Source organism: Theobroma umbraticum, unplaced genomic scaffold (genome assembly GCF_002168275.2).
Source record: "Theobroma umbraticum cultivar Fairchild unplaced genomic scaffold, ASM216827v3 scaffold_4.1, whole genome shotgun sequence".
Taxonomy (NCBI): Eukaryota; Viridiplantae; Streptophyta; class Magnoliopsida; order Malvales; family Malvaceae; genus Theobroma; species Theobroma umbraticum.
Window position 1 is genome coordinate 2195920 of NW_018397258.1, and position 14866 is coordinate 2210785.

The following is a 14866-nucleotide window of genomic DNA, read 5'->3' on the forward strand; positions in this document are numbered from 1 at the left end:
CCCCATAATTAGTAAGATCAACTGAGTGAATTTATATACCCATTTCTTCTTTTAAGAAAAAAAAAATAAAAAGCCCATTTCCATTTTCTAGCGAAATACTAGTTACATGGGGGGTAAAATTGCAACAAATGAGCTCTCGAGTTTGCAGGCTCAAAGTAATATCTGAAAATTACCATCAAATAGTAGTTTAAATGTTTGCTGAAAATTACCATCAAGAGGTTAGCATTGCAACTCTGAGAATCAGCTTCATATGAAATATTACGATCCTAATTCTCTGAACCACAGATCTACACTCTGAATAATGTATAAAGCAAGTTAGCGCAAAGCCAGAACCGCCACTACAATTAAATTTTGTTTCAAGCTTCTTATTTGTAAAGGATTAGCAGAGGATGTATACTGCGGGAATTGAGCGCTCAAATGCAGCAAAAAGGGGGCTGTAACTGAGAAATTGAAGGGTCAGTTGCCACAAGGACAACTTGAGTTAAATGGATTCTTCACCCTTGGACATCTTTAAATTTTCTCACTTGAAGTTGTGTGTCCGCTTTGCTGAACTGAGTGTGTTAGAGAGAAGCATTGCTATAGTCATAGGACCTACTCCCCCTGGAACAGGAGTAACGGCAGCAGCAATCTTGCAGGCCTCCTCATAACAAACATCTCCAACTAACCGGTATCCTCGAGGACTACTTGCATCCTTTCACATGAATACATATAAAACTTGTCAGCTAACTAATGGTAAAAAGGAACTCCAAAAGTCACCATCACCAACCCTAAAGTCTCACTAACCAAGTTACATGAGAACAGGTAACGAAACAAGTATATGGAAAACAAACGAAAAAAATAAAATAAAAGAAAAATTCCCTAACCTCAACTGGATTTATTCCAACGTCAATAATAACAGCACCAGGTTTTATCCAGCTACCCCTCACCATATTTGGTTGCCCTACAGCAGATATTATGATATCTGCTTGTCTTGTGATTTCCTCAGGATTTTTGGTTCTAGAATGAACAATACTTACAGTAGCATCTTCCCTCTACCAACATGAAGGCACTGTTAGATGGGGAAAAGAAATATAAAATTAAACAACTAGCTTGAGATAATATAAAATATTTTGAGAAAAGCCATTACTTGCAGTAACAGAGCAGCTGGCATTCCAACAATATTGCTCCGGCCAATGACAACAGCCCTCTTTCCTTTAATATCAACACCATATCTATGCAATAGTTCTATGCATCCTTTGGGAGTACATGGAACAAACAAGGGTTCTCTACCTCGCATGGCAAGACGACCAATGTTCAATGGGTGGAAACCATCCACATCTTTCTCAATGGTAACAGCATTTAAAATGTTTTGCTCATCCATATGCTGGTAGAAATCCAATAAACAATATTAAGAGCCATATCATGTATCACATGCAAGACAAAGCCAGAGATGGACAGCAAAATATATTCACTCCAAAATCTAGCACATGTTCTATTGTAACGATTGAGCCAGAAATATTTAAGGCAGCTTTCATGAGTGGTAAAGTGCAGGGTAGAGACATAGTCTTCTTGGTCAAACTCGCAAACCCCTCTCTCATCAACAGACAGCATATGGCTTCACACTTTCAGTTCATTTGGAACTCCCTCAAAGTTAAATTTTTTCAATGCGTTTTGAACATGCAATATGTTGGCAAAACTCAAATTGACAGCAACATCATACATTAGCTGAAAATATTGCAATAGCTATTTCCAAAGCAAGATTATAATGCATGGTGCAGATCACAATAAAGCTGCTTAATTTCTCTAGACATCATGAGTTCGAAGCATTCAAGCCACTATACTACATGTGGAGTGATTCACATAAATTGGAGAAAAATATAGGTTTTTATGATTAGAAACATACAGGAGGCAGAGGCAATTGCACAAGGATGCCATGAATCGAAGGATCATCATTGAAGTCGGAGATAGACTTGAGAACTTCTTGCTCAGAAGCATCCTCAGGTAAATGTACTTCAAAAGAATTAATCCCGACAGATTCACAAGCTTTTTTCTTGTTTCGCACGTAAGTAGCAGAATCCTTCCTATCCCCTACTAGAATAACTGCTAATCCAGGAACAACTCCAATTGCATCCTTCATTTTTAATACTTCAGCACTTATTTCTTCTCTTATTTGCTTTGCCACTGATTTCCCATCAATCACCTTAGCAGATTGCTCAGTAGCCATTGCAGCTGTACAACAACAAATCAAATTTTCGCTTCATTATCCATATTTGTATATTAAAACAATTAATGTAATTAAACATGAAAATCCGCTAAAATGCACTCCGAGCGTTTGACGAAATACACCAATGACAGAAAATTGCACACAATAACAAACAAACAAAAAACGTTTTTTAATTTGTTATACAAGAGACGTAAACTTTTGAATGCATTTACCAGTGATGAACCGGGAAGAACGAGGAGAGCTGAGGGAGAGGGTTCGAGGAAACGTAGGATTGAGTAGGCCCACATGGAGTGGACCCACAATCCGGCGAAGGGAAACGACGCCGTTGCTGAAACGGGTGAAGGGGAGGAGACGGGCAGTGGCAGAGGACGAAGGATCAGTGAATACCATGGACGCCATATTATTGTTATGAGTCCAGAAACGGCACCGCAGAAAGCTAAACGTTGTGTCGGGAATTAGGGCTTGTAAAAATGGAAAGGGAAAAGAGAGCCCGCTTTTCAGCTTCTCACCTTGCTTTGGTGAGCGGTAGTATCGTTTAGAACGGTGGCGGTGGCAGCGGCGCAGCTCTGTCCACTTACCTTTTGTTTTTCGGCTTTGTAAAATGAAGAAGTGAAGGTTTTAGAGTTGGCTCGGTCTCTTGCTGAGTCAACCCGCGAAGCGGTGCATCTCCAAACGATATTTTTTTAAAATCCCGAGAACCCCTAGTTGGCCTTCCATTTTTCTCCCTTTTTTTGCTCTTTAGAGGGGTACCGAATCTCACAGCATACGTAAAGACTGAGATTGGCAAAGGACACTTATCAATAGGCCAATATGAACAGCCCGCTGAGCTCAATCCTTAGGAATAGGAACCACGTTAGACGTAACTTCCGTGACAAATTATGAAACAAAGTAAGACATCCTCTTCTGAATCCTACAGAAACATTTTCAAACTGGGTTGAAATGCTTTTGTATGATCTGAAGGTCTTGGTTACTTTTTGCTAATCCCAACACTCAAGGGAAAAAAAAGGCTAAATTAATGTTAGAGGTCTGATACAAATTATGACCAACAAGAAACTGCAATCAATGAAAATATATGCCATTGATGATCGAAAATTCCATTGACATTCGATGAGGTCCTTTCCTGTCCATTACCATTGGAAACATCAACAATGATTTCCCTTTCGACAAAATATTGAGAAAGGTTTCTCAAAAATTTATCAACCACTTCAACAATTGTCAGTGAAAAAGTCCGATATTGCCTTCCGCTCTCCCCTTTCTGTTCTTTTTCTGTACAACTTATAACAATGGGACAGTAGTCTTCTATACAGCGTTATTTCTTTTTTTTTTTCCTTTTTTTTCAGTTTCCAGGTTAACACTATAAATCTTTCATATTGCCAAAGTTCCTTCACTGAACTGGTTTTCATCTGAAGAATCTGAAGATTGAGTTTTGGATCTACTCGAGACGCGGGAAAATCCATAACCAAGAGAACTTCCACTAGCTTGGCATAGCTGTGAAAACATACAACGATTATGATAAAATATAACTTGATAAGTCAGGTGTGAGTGCAATAGAGAACAAAGGCTATCTAGTGGAATGCTTAATATTGGTGATTTTACATTGTCTGGTACCCAAAAGAGGGAAGGAGAAAGTACCTCAGTTAGCTCCGCAAGGTGTCGGGACCTGAATTCATTAATCGTTGCCGCAATCTCAGATGTGGGCAGTTTAGCCTACATAAAGAAACAAGGGAAGAGAAAGCGTTTAGAAATTTTAAGATGTCAATATGACTACGAACAACAAAATAACTGCTGCAGCATCAGATCAACAGATGAATAAGACAACTGTACAGTTTATAACAGGAATGAAAAATTAATCTCTCCAGCCATAATCATATAACACCAAATCATCATCTCTGGCTAAGAAACAATTTAAACCAGTTCCTCCATTGAAACAAGCTGCAAGAGATTCCGACACAATCAAATATCATACCTGTGCAAGAACCGCGGCTGCCAACTGCAGACTTGGTTCCAAGGTCTCTGGCACAACCTACGCTCAACAAGCAAGAAGAGACTTGTAACGAAACACCATAAAAAAATACACGAGGAAAATTTATTGAGAAGGTATCAGAATATTACAGCTGTAGCCCCAGCTTTTTCCAAATTCAGGCCATGATCAACATCATGAGCACGGACAAAAGTCTTCACATTAGGGAAATACTTGCTCAGAGCCCAAACAGTTCTATAATTGGCACCAGGAGTATCCAAGGTTATTGCTGCAGCACACGCTCTTTCAGCACCAACTTTATGAAGGACCTAGTCACCCAGTATAAAGAATGTCAAATATCGATCTACAAGTTAGCTTATTAACTCATTTTCTTTACCTCTCGACTACCAGCATCTCCAAAATAAACAGGAAGGTCCAGTGCACGCCCCATTGCGACCCTATCACTGAAAGAGCAGAACTTTTAGTATCTTACCAAGATTGATTGAGGTGCTTGAAATATCAGCTACTTTGTGATGTGCCATTTCCAAAATGGGTGAACCTATTTCCTCACATGTTTTACCTTCTTCAACAAAAATGTCAATTACATAGGAGTAGGCAAGTGACAGATTCGCATTGAAGAAGAAAAAATAGACTATGATTTCCATGGCACATGACATCTGGAGTGTGGACAAGTATCGGCCACTCTTTTTCTATCTTCTTTTCTCCTTTAGAAAAGCATTTCAAGGACTAACACCCAGGAGCCAACTTTCCCATAAATAAACATCTATCTCTGATCATAATCATGCACATAAAGATTTTACACATACACTGTAAGTGGACATTCATTTCTATATCATTACATTGCCTAAAAAAGACCATCAAAACAAACTGTATTTGGCATGGGCAACTGTATTGGCACACACAAAGATGTATGCCCTAGCTTAAGATGGAGTTAGACCTTTGCAAAATCATAACCATTATGATTAATAAGCATTTGACTAAATTATAAAGCAAAATTCTAACCATAAAAAACTGCAAATAATTTCAGGTTACCTCCTCACATCAAGAGCAACAAATGGAATTAGGCGTTCTGAAAGAAGCTGAGCTATGATCTGGGAACACCCAAGAGAAAGGAGAAAAAATGCCATTGTTACAAACATGTGTTTGTTATTAACTAATTTAAGAGCAGGCTTCATCAGATTCATATTTTTAGACTAATTTTTCAAATTTAGGGTGCCAATATATAAAAACCTGCCCAACACGTCCGAATCCACAAAGGATAATATGATCTTGCAAATCATCAGTCTGGAAATAAAACCAAATCAAAGAGACGAATTAGTAAGTAATTATCGGCAACATGTCAACCCTACGTCAGAAATCAGATGCTTTAATGTATTGAGAAGAGAAGAACTGCATACAGATACATTACATTTCGTACAATATATAATAATATACACATGAAATGAACTTTAGAACTGATCAGAATCTCTCTACATAACTTTTATTGCAGAAACAATGAAGCGTTATTTCTATTTTATTTTCTAGGGGGCCATATATCATTAAAATGCATTGTACTATCCTTATCTAATTGTTACTACCTAATAATGCAACAAAACATGGAGTTCAGAAAACCATGGCAAAACCTGCTTTAGATATTTACAAAATGCTAAGAAAAAAAAACCATAAAACTTGCAACAATGGAATTATAAGTTAGACACGTTACCTCACTCTCAACAGGCAATAAACTTCTAACATCATGCAGCTCAAAACGAGAGGCAAGTAACTGGCCTCCAGCAGCAAGCCATGGTGTGAGGGCCATTGAGATCCCCACAACAAGGAACAACAATGAGGATAGCTGAGAAGACATTATACCCTGCCAACAACACCATTTAATACTTGCACAAGCAACAACAACGTTTCATTATTAACACTTTGAAGTTGGATTAGCAGTCATTTAATAAAAGAACAACAATCCCTGTTGATTTAGTAACAAAATGTGGACATTTTACCTCAAAAATGTGACATGACTAATGAATATCACAAATTATAATAGAACAAATATGTGATCAAGATCTTTTCAAACCACCCTAACACAGAGGAAAGTCAAAAGTAAAAGAACAGTTTTCCTGTGGAAAAGTGAAGTACTATTTGAGCCCAATACCCCAAGAAAGTAACTAAAAATTTAGCAAATGCAGGATAAACCAATAAATGCAAATGAGATAATCTCATGAGCAAGCAATGCTAACTAACAGGAACAAAAACCTGATTAACAGCTTCACCGAAAGCCACAAATGCAAATTCTCCGCCTGGAGCTAGAAGAAGACCAACCCTTATGGCAGATATGATTGAAATACCAAAAAGCCTACCAACCAAAGCCACCAATATAGTCTTGCCACCAATTAAGAGTCCTAACGCCCCCGCAATGACAGGAAAATTTGAAACAAGAAGTTTTGGGTCAATGGACATGCCAACCTGAAAACTCAGTACACAATTGTCATCAGTTGCAAATATTCTTGATCATCAATATATGGCAGTACCAATAGTCTAAAATAATACAAGCAAATTAAGCAAGCATTATCATTCTCCAAACTCAGCAGTGTAATAGATGATATGAAGACTTTATCCAACCAACTCACCCTACTGTTGTCCACCTTCCACATATGAGATAAAATCAACCTCTTCCCTTATAATAATGAATCTTGGTGATACGATAATTCTATCATATTTTTACTTACGCCTATATGTTTTAAAAAGATAATTCTATTCTATCCTCCTAGACCTTTTACCTACCAAACAAGACCTTGTCTTCGAGAAACTGAGCACCAGGTAGGTTTTACAACTTAAGCAAGAATGTATTTAACAAAACAAACATCTAGTCATCTACATACTATGAAGATGCCAGCAAAAAGGTACCAACCGTCATGAAGAAGAGACCCAATAAGAGGCCACGATATGGAGCAATATCTGATTCAACCTGCAAAGAGAATTCAGTCTCTGCAAGAAGCAAACCAGCCAGAAATGCTCCCAATGCCATGGAAAGTCCAGCCTGTTTAGCAAAAAGGTCAAAGATAAAGGAAGGATCTAAGGTATTATCACTACAAAAGAAAACAAATTCAAGAACAAGAATGAAGTACAGTTTCCATACCCTAGCAGTTAGGAGACTTGTCCCTAGAATAACAAGAAGAGTATTGGCAGAGAATATTTCTGCATTTTGATTTTCAGCTATTTGCTTATAAATTGGTCGAAGAAACTGCAAGACACAGACAAAAGGTGTATAAGAATCAGCAGATGCTACGTTTCTGAAGTGCTAGATCCATTTTTTAGAAGTCAGGCACAGGTATCAGCAATCTTAAGTAAACATTCAGAAGATTGCGGGTCAAATGCTTCTATTAGTCAATAGTATCATCTATCAAATACATGATTCTATGTGTCTCAAACCTGTCAGAAATTATCAGTTACCACCACTTCAATGGTACCACATACATCCACCCAAGTTTTATTTGAACACTATCAATAGATATTTTTCAAAGTTTCTCATCAGACAATATTAGGATAAATTAATATAAATTGCAGCAACACAATCACAAATTATCGTGCAAACCTGAGGTCATAGTTTATGAATTTCTTAGATGTAAAACTTACCAACCGTCCACCAGCAATAATTGCAGTTATGGCAACGGCAGCCTTAACAGCAGCCAGTCCAAGAGCTTCTGCAATGGCTCTAAAACCAACCTGAAAACCAGAAAAATTACATTACCCAAATTGCCAATATAAAACGTAGAAGCAGTGCCAGCAACAATAACAGGAATATGGAAGTCATATAAACCAGACAAGGCGTAAATTTCACTTATTCTTAACCTGCCTTAGCCTCAAAATTTTTCATGTTTCTTCCCTAAATATTTCCACTTGCAAATGTTTATTGAAATCTTTGTCCAAACTACTTTCTTAGAAGTTCATAGAACCATTTTATGGAGGCATATATCGAACAACACAGAAGTTAAGATTTCGGGGAAAGCACATGCTCCGTTAAAGCAAATTAGTGTAGTAAGCTGCAAAGAAAAAACATAAACAGCAATTAAGAAACCCCAAAGAAATGAAGGAACCAACAGCCTTTTACTAATAAAAGCTTAGGAGAACCATTCATCGAAATCTGAACCCCAAGAAACCTATATAGGTTTTTATGCAAGCATTAGAACAAAGAATCGAGATGTATGTAAATGGCATACTTTCAGAGCAAGGCAAAGTCAAAAACCTTCAACATCCAATGAAGATCAAAAAAGGAAAAGCAAAGAAGGATTTTTAGAAGGCCTTACCCCTCCTTTTGATGAATTTGGTGAGATAAGAGGTATAAGTATAAGCAAAACAACAACAGCCAAATCCTGGAAAGAATAGAAAACAATCAAATAAAAAATCTTGCAACCAGATTCATCTAAATTAAATAAAAGTCCAAGCAAAACTTGAACACCTAACCAAGGAGGAATTCCAAACATATCAAAAAGATATACGTAGGTATTGTACTTGTCGTAATTGCTAGTTTAGTCTAATCATTCATAGAACATCTTAAACACTACAGGAGCTAGATGGCTTAAGTGCATAGCTGATTACCATATAATGTTGAGTAGACATCTAATTTCATATTTTGCTTACTTCAAGGATAAAGATGCCAGTTGAAAATGTGAAGAGAGAAAAAGAAGATTAAAAAAACAAAAGGACAAAAACTAAAAGGAGCAGAGATACACGTATCAGTCATCAAGATGATCATTTGGATAATAACTGCATGAAGAACTATTATCCCCAACTGAAACATTCATTTCAAAACAAAATGCATCCTGAAGCCAATCCCTTTTCTCAAATTCATAGGATCACCTGAAAAAGTAAGACAGAAAATGTAGCACGTCCATGGCGTGAAGTACTCTCACCTCGCTCCTGTAATACCTGCAAATGAAGACAACATCGATCATATGACCATCTAATGGAGCCACTATGTTTCATATCTTGGCTGGCAGGTATGTTATCATAAAAGAACCAAAAATATACAAATAAAACCAAAATGATAAAGTCTGATCCAATCAGGTCATGGTTATAGTATATCAAACCTATTAGGTGGATTTGTAAAGTCATGGCAAGAATCAAAGTTATCTTTTAAACTTCAAACATTTTAAGATGCTACAGAGGACTATAAGAGGAAAACAGATAACATATGTATAACATAATCAACAAGAAGAGAACATTAAAATCTTTTGCTCTAAGGAGCTTGTCTCACTAACATTTTTGCCTTCCCTTCACATAGTCAAGAGTAGTGGCAATACTTTGTTACAATTAATGAAATCTGAAGCAATATCTGCCTATTTTAATTACCTGCAGCACAACTGCAGTTGAAGATAATGCCAGGCCATTCCCAATCACTATCGCAGCTGGACCAGGCTGCCCTGCAACAAAATGAGCAACCAGGCCAACTGCAACTGCTGTCACGAAGACCTGTATCAATCATATAAAGTATAAGTTAAAAGAACTTATCAAAACACAAGTAACAATGATAGAAAATTTATTTTCTCAATCACCTGGGCAGAGCCTAATCCAAAAACATATTTCTTCATGGAACTTAACCTTTCAACAGATAGCTGCAAAAAGCAAAATGAGGGTACAGGTTTAATATCTTCTCATAATGATGGAGATACAATGTAGGGCTGGAACTGTGGATCTAAACAGTAAACTCCACCTCAAGGCCAATATTAAATAGCAAGAAAACAACTCCAAATTCAGCTATCGCTTTGGTTCCATGCACATGACGAATTATGGACAGACCATAAGGCCCAATCAAGATGCCAGCAGCCAAATATCCAAGAACAGGACTGCCTAAACATTTGAGCACATAGAAGACAAACATCAGTTTATACAAAATTCCAGGGGAAAAAAAGGAAATAGAGAGCACATAATGATAGTGAGCAGAAAAGCACACATAAAAAAGTTCGTGTACTCTGGACAATGAAGAAACATGATAAAAAGCAAACAGAGAATTCAAACATGAGCTCCAAAAGTCTTGGTAAAAATTCATGAATGGAAGAATGATCATGTGTTTTTTAAGAAAGTCTAATCTCAATGCAATACACTCAAATTTGAACTAAAGGGTACAGGAATTTAGTCACCTCCAGGAATTTTCTGAAATATAGGCACAAAAATTACACTTGCAAGCAGTAACCACAACACATCAAAGAGGGAGGCCTCCTCCTCATTCATCTGGGAAATTCAAACATTGAAATGAGCTGCTGACAACTGCTATATACGGTAGGATTAAGATCAAAAGAATCAAATAGGAAATTAACATATGGTGCAGGATCACATACCTCTTGATGAGGAAGCATTGCAACAAGTTTTTTTAGTCTTTTTGGAAATTTCTGTATTTGTCGGATCAGAGGCTTCGCATTTGAGGAAACTTCTTCTATACTAGTGGTGATGACATCTGGCTGCTGCAGCAGCTGAGCACTCCTCTCTGCCCGATTAGCATAGAAGGCAACCCTGTGACCAAAGTCGGGCAATCATTTTTCCAAGCATGACATCTTATAAATAATTTCAAACTGATAAAACACAAACTCAATAGAGTAGCCCTTTTTTCAGAAGATTTGATTCATTGGTTGCATTATAGTCAAGTAGTAAATTTCCTAGATTTAAACTTTTAATGGAAAAAGAAATTTTCTGTATAAATGAGAGACAAGGGAAATATGAAATAATATTATCTGACATCTATACTTGAGTAACCCCCTGCAAAAGATGGAGGCTTGTAAGATACCCATGTGAACATAGCATTCCAAGGGAAACACATCTTGTTTCTACAGCTCCATCAAGAACTACAGTTAACCTAATATGCCATTTGAGTCTTGAAGCGGGAAATCAACAATGTTCAGCAAAGACATATACAGGAATTTTGCAGAAAAGTGATATAATTAACATTAGTTAATGAAACAAGGTCATAACATTAAAAGCATACCCAGCTCCAAATAGCAGTACTCCTACAACCAGCTTAGGAATTTGTTCCCTTGCAGACTTCAAAAGACCCTGGGCTACTGATGCTGGTGTGAACTCTGTCCCATCAACAGTGAAGGAAAAGAATGATGCAGAAAAGAAACGGGAAGATTTATTTAACAATGACTTTGGGGCATTAGGGGGTGAACTTTCCCTTGTCAGGTCCTTTTGAGTTTCAAGCTTCTTTGGTTGAACATTTTTTAACTTTTCCACTTCCATTTCAGCTTCTTTGGAATCTACACCCAGCATTCCGTTCTCATGATCACTCAAATCATCAAATTGTTTGAGATCTTCAGAACTTTTGCTGGCTTTGTCGGGTAAGATGTCTGGTGTAGGCTCACCAACTACTGTATCACCCTTAATAAGGGCCTCCCCTTCTCTTTCAACAATAATATCACTAGAACCTCCTTGACTGATCTTATCCTCCTCGACAACAATCTCTTCACCCAAAAGCTGCCCCTGGGCAGCTTCAGCAGTCTCCACGGTCAAATTAGAAAGAGACCTTTCAGCTTTTTGTAGGGCTATCTCTGCGTCATTCACACATTGTGCAGCCTCCAATTCAAAAGCAACAGCTTGCTCTGCTAAAAGCATGATGTTTGCCACATCTTCCTCAGCTTTCAAGGCATCCATCTGTGCTTTCTCTGCAAGCTCATTCAATCTGTCCACTTCCTTCTGCAACTCCTCCTTTTTACTGTGCAAGTGCCTTAACTTTGCTTCACAATTCACCAACTTCTCTTCACATTCCCTAATCTCAACTTTTGCAGCCAATAGTGCTCCATTATCTACCCTAACATCAATCTCCACATCACTCTCTCCAGAGCTTTCTGGGGAATCATTTCCCAGTTTCAGAGGTTCAAATGAGTCTACTACCAGCTGCAGCCTTGCTTCAGCTAAAGATAGTGCCATTGTTGCTTTTTGAACAGCCTCTTTGGCATCACACTCTTCATTAACAGTAGCTTGAATCATATTAAGTGTGCTATTAACATCATTCCAAGCATTAGCTGCTTCATCCTTCAAGGCTATCGCAGTTTCTGATATTTTCTGAGCCTTTTCCTCAAACATCCCACTATTAAGACGTCCCACTTCCAATTCCTTTATTGCCTTCTGCAACAATTCCCTCAAATCATCCAGACTAGGTGATTCCAATTCATTACTTACATTTCTCTCTTCTTCTCCCAAACAGTTCAATACAGTACCACTTGAGCTCTCATCACTACTCTCTGCAAATTCAACATTCCGACCATTCCCATCAACATACGCCAAAGAATCATTACCTTGACATCGCGACTTAACTCCTCTTACTTTCAACACATCAGGCAAACCATAAAACAATGATGAACTTGAATACGAACTGCGCAGATGACTATCAAATTTCCCTCTGAAAACCAAATTTGAACTTAAACAACCACTATATGCCATACTTTTCCTCATTTTCTTCAGGGACTGAGCTTTCGATCCAATCTTCGGATCAAAAACATTGTAACCGAAATTTCTACATCTAAACCTAGGACATAACGGATCCAGTATCCTATAACTAGTACCTTCACCACCATGAAACAAAGCAGGATGCTTCAAGCTACACGCAAAATCCATCTTTCTCCGCCGCACCAATCGTTATTCTCGGCAAGGCATTTCAAGCACTCTCATTGACCTCTTATCAAACACCTGGCAAAACAAACAAAGCGTTACTGAATCCACTCTAGTAGCCCTAGAACCGCAAAATCTGAATATACTTTATACTCATACATGAACATATAACTATACGTAGAAATACTTACTTAGACAAATTTATGTATATAGTATAAAATCGATGAATAAAAGTGAAGAGAGAGTGAACTGACCGATCAAAGAAGAGAAGAAATGTTGGAGAGGGGCGGAGTTTGGGAGGAGAAGGTCCAGAGAAGAAAATGACACAACTGATAAACAAATCAACGTGGCCTTTTTTTACTTCTATATTTCCTTTCATTTACTTAAATCGACAGGTTTCTTTCTACTTCCTCTTTCATTTCTTTCCCTCTATTTTTTCTATTAGAAAGTTAGAATTTAGAAAATTACTAAAAAATTAAAATCTCTCTGGTTTGTTTTCTCTCTCTTTCTCTCTCTCTCTGTTTGCGAACTAGGAAAGAAAGGGAAATTATACCAGGAAATTAGATGATTGGAGGACAATTTTTTAATGAAGACTCTGAATTGACCAAAATGACCTTTATATGGAAAGAGATTTGTAGCTGACCCGTTATATGCCCTTGGATATTCCACCTGTTTTGTCATGATAGGCAGTTGCATTTGAGACGCGTGGAGGCACCTGCTTCCGTTAACCTGTTTCATGCGCGTGACTGAAAAGAGACTGACATGCTTTTAAGTAAAAATATTAAATTGTAATGACCTTGAATAAATAAGCATACGTATTTGCTTTCATCAGTAAATAAATAGTAAAGGTTATGAAGCAATTAGTACAGTAATGATATATATGATTTTGTATTTAATTCTGAAAGAAAAGCCTGCCCTATTACCTATATAGAGAGCTAGGCCTAATATTTTTACAAGCTAACAGTAGTTGGATTTAATTTTTCAGGCTCACTGTATTGATACGTCGGTTACCATGTATATTTATATTTATGCTTACTGGTCCAATAAAAAGGAAATAAAAGCTCAATTTTTTTATTTTTTATGAAAATAAGTGCACATTATTGGTTCTTTGTAATCTACTGTCTTAGTTTATGTTCAAATTAATTCTTGCAATGTCTATATACTTTTTTTCCTCATAAGAGAAAAAAAATGTCACATTTGTTTTTAAAATAAATAAATAGTAATTTGTACAAATGTTTGGTAATTTTACCCGGGACGAAAATTAAATATTTAAAAAGAGATTTAGAAGATCAAAGAATAAGCAAACGAATGGAAAACAAAAAGCAAATGATAAAAGTACCATTACAAAAAAAAATTCTTTTCTTGAAACAAAAATTTTGTTGAAATTTTGTCAAAAATATTTCTGATGCGAAAAAATTCACTCCCATCAAATATTTCGACAGATTTTTAAAGAAATTTTTCAACAAAAAATATTTTATTGAAAATCCGTAGGAAAGTTTTAGATTTTGAAAAACTTAAAGTCTGATAAATTTTTTAACAAAATTTTCTATTGAAAAAAATTATTATCAATGGAATATTTTGTTGAAAAAATCCTTTGATATTACTATTTTTTATTCAAAATATAGTAATAATTTTTTAAAAAAATTTTAATCCTTATTACAAATATATTAATAAAAAATTTTTCTTTGTCTTTATAAATTATGATTGTATACATATATTAATCTTTGACCAGACTAGAACATGCATGCATATATGTTTTATATATATTATATATACAGATATAATGAGTTTTTTTTTTTTGAAGAGATATAATGAGTTTTTTTTTTTTTAAGAGAGATAATGAGTTTTGTAATATTAAAAATTTAACTATGTTTTCTTTTGCTTATTATTATTTTATATATTTATTGTGAAAACTTTATAGAATCATAAATTATAAACTAATAGTTCCAAATTCATTATTGTTTTTTATAAAAAGTTTATAAAAATAAGATAATAATTTTTTAATTTTATAAAAATAGATGGTAAACTCTAATAATATAATTAAAGAAAAATTGATAATACTTTGGGTAGTAATATTAGTTAATATAAATTAATAA

At 36.1% G+C, this 14866-nt stretch overlaps 2 protein-coding genes across 2 annotated transcripts; both read right to left on the reverse strand.

Moving 5' to 3' along the window:
• Window positions 1–22: 22 nt before the first annotated feature.
• EMB3127 (Amino acid dehydrogenase family protein) lies at window positions 23–3125 on the reverse strand. The gene is made up of 5 exons (XM_021423848.2): window positions 2416–3125; window positions 1883–2208; window positions 1127–1363; window positions 864–1031; window positions 23–691 (listed from the first exon to the last, which is right to left on the reverse strand). Exons 1-5 carry the CDS (start codon window positions 2600–2602, stop codon window positions 521–523), a joined length of 1089 nt encoding a protein of 362 aa, XP_021279523.1. The 5' UTR covers window positions 2603–3125; the 3' UTR covers window positions 23–520.
• Window positions 3126–3257: 132 nt separating this feature from the next.
• LOC110413133 (K(+) efflux antiporter 2, chloroplastic-like) lies at window positions 3258–13322 on the reverse strand. The gene is made up of 21 exons (XM_021423843.2): window positions 13025–13322; window positions 11149–12848; window positions 10508–10679; window positions 10310–10400; window positions 9883–10019; window positions 9725–9784; window positions 9522–9641; window positions 9030–9098; window positions 8477–8542; window positions 7806–7895; window positions 7309–7413; window positions 7081–7209; window positions 6426–6635; window positions 5887–6036; window positions 5415–5468; window positions 5217–5275; window positions 4561–4627; window positions 4316–4492; window positions 4170–4226; window positions 3836–3910; window positions 3258–3691 (listed from the first exon to the last, which is right to left on the reverse strand). The coding sequence occupies exons 2-21, from the start codon at window positions 12774–12776 to the stop codon at window positions 3569–3571; spliced, it is 3639 nt and encodes a 1212-aa protein (XP_021279518.1). The 5' UTR covers window positions 12777–12848; window positions 13025–13322; the 3' UTR covers window positions 3258–3568.
• Window positions 13323–14866: the final 1544 nt, after the last annotated feature.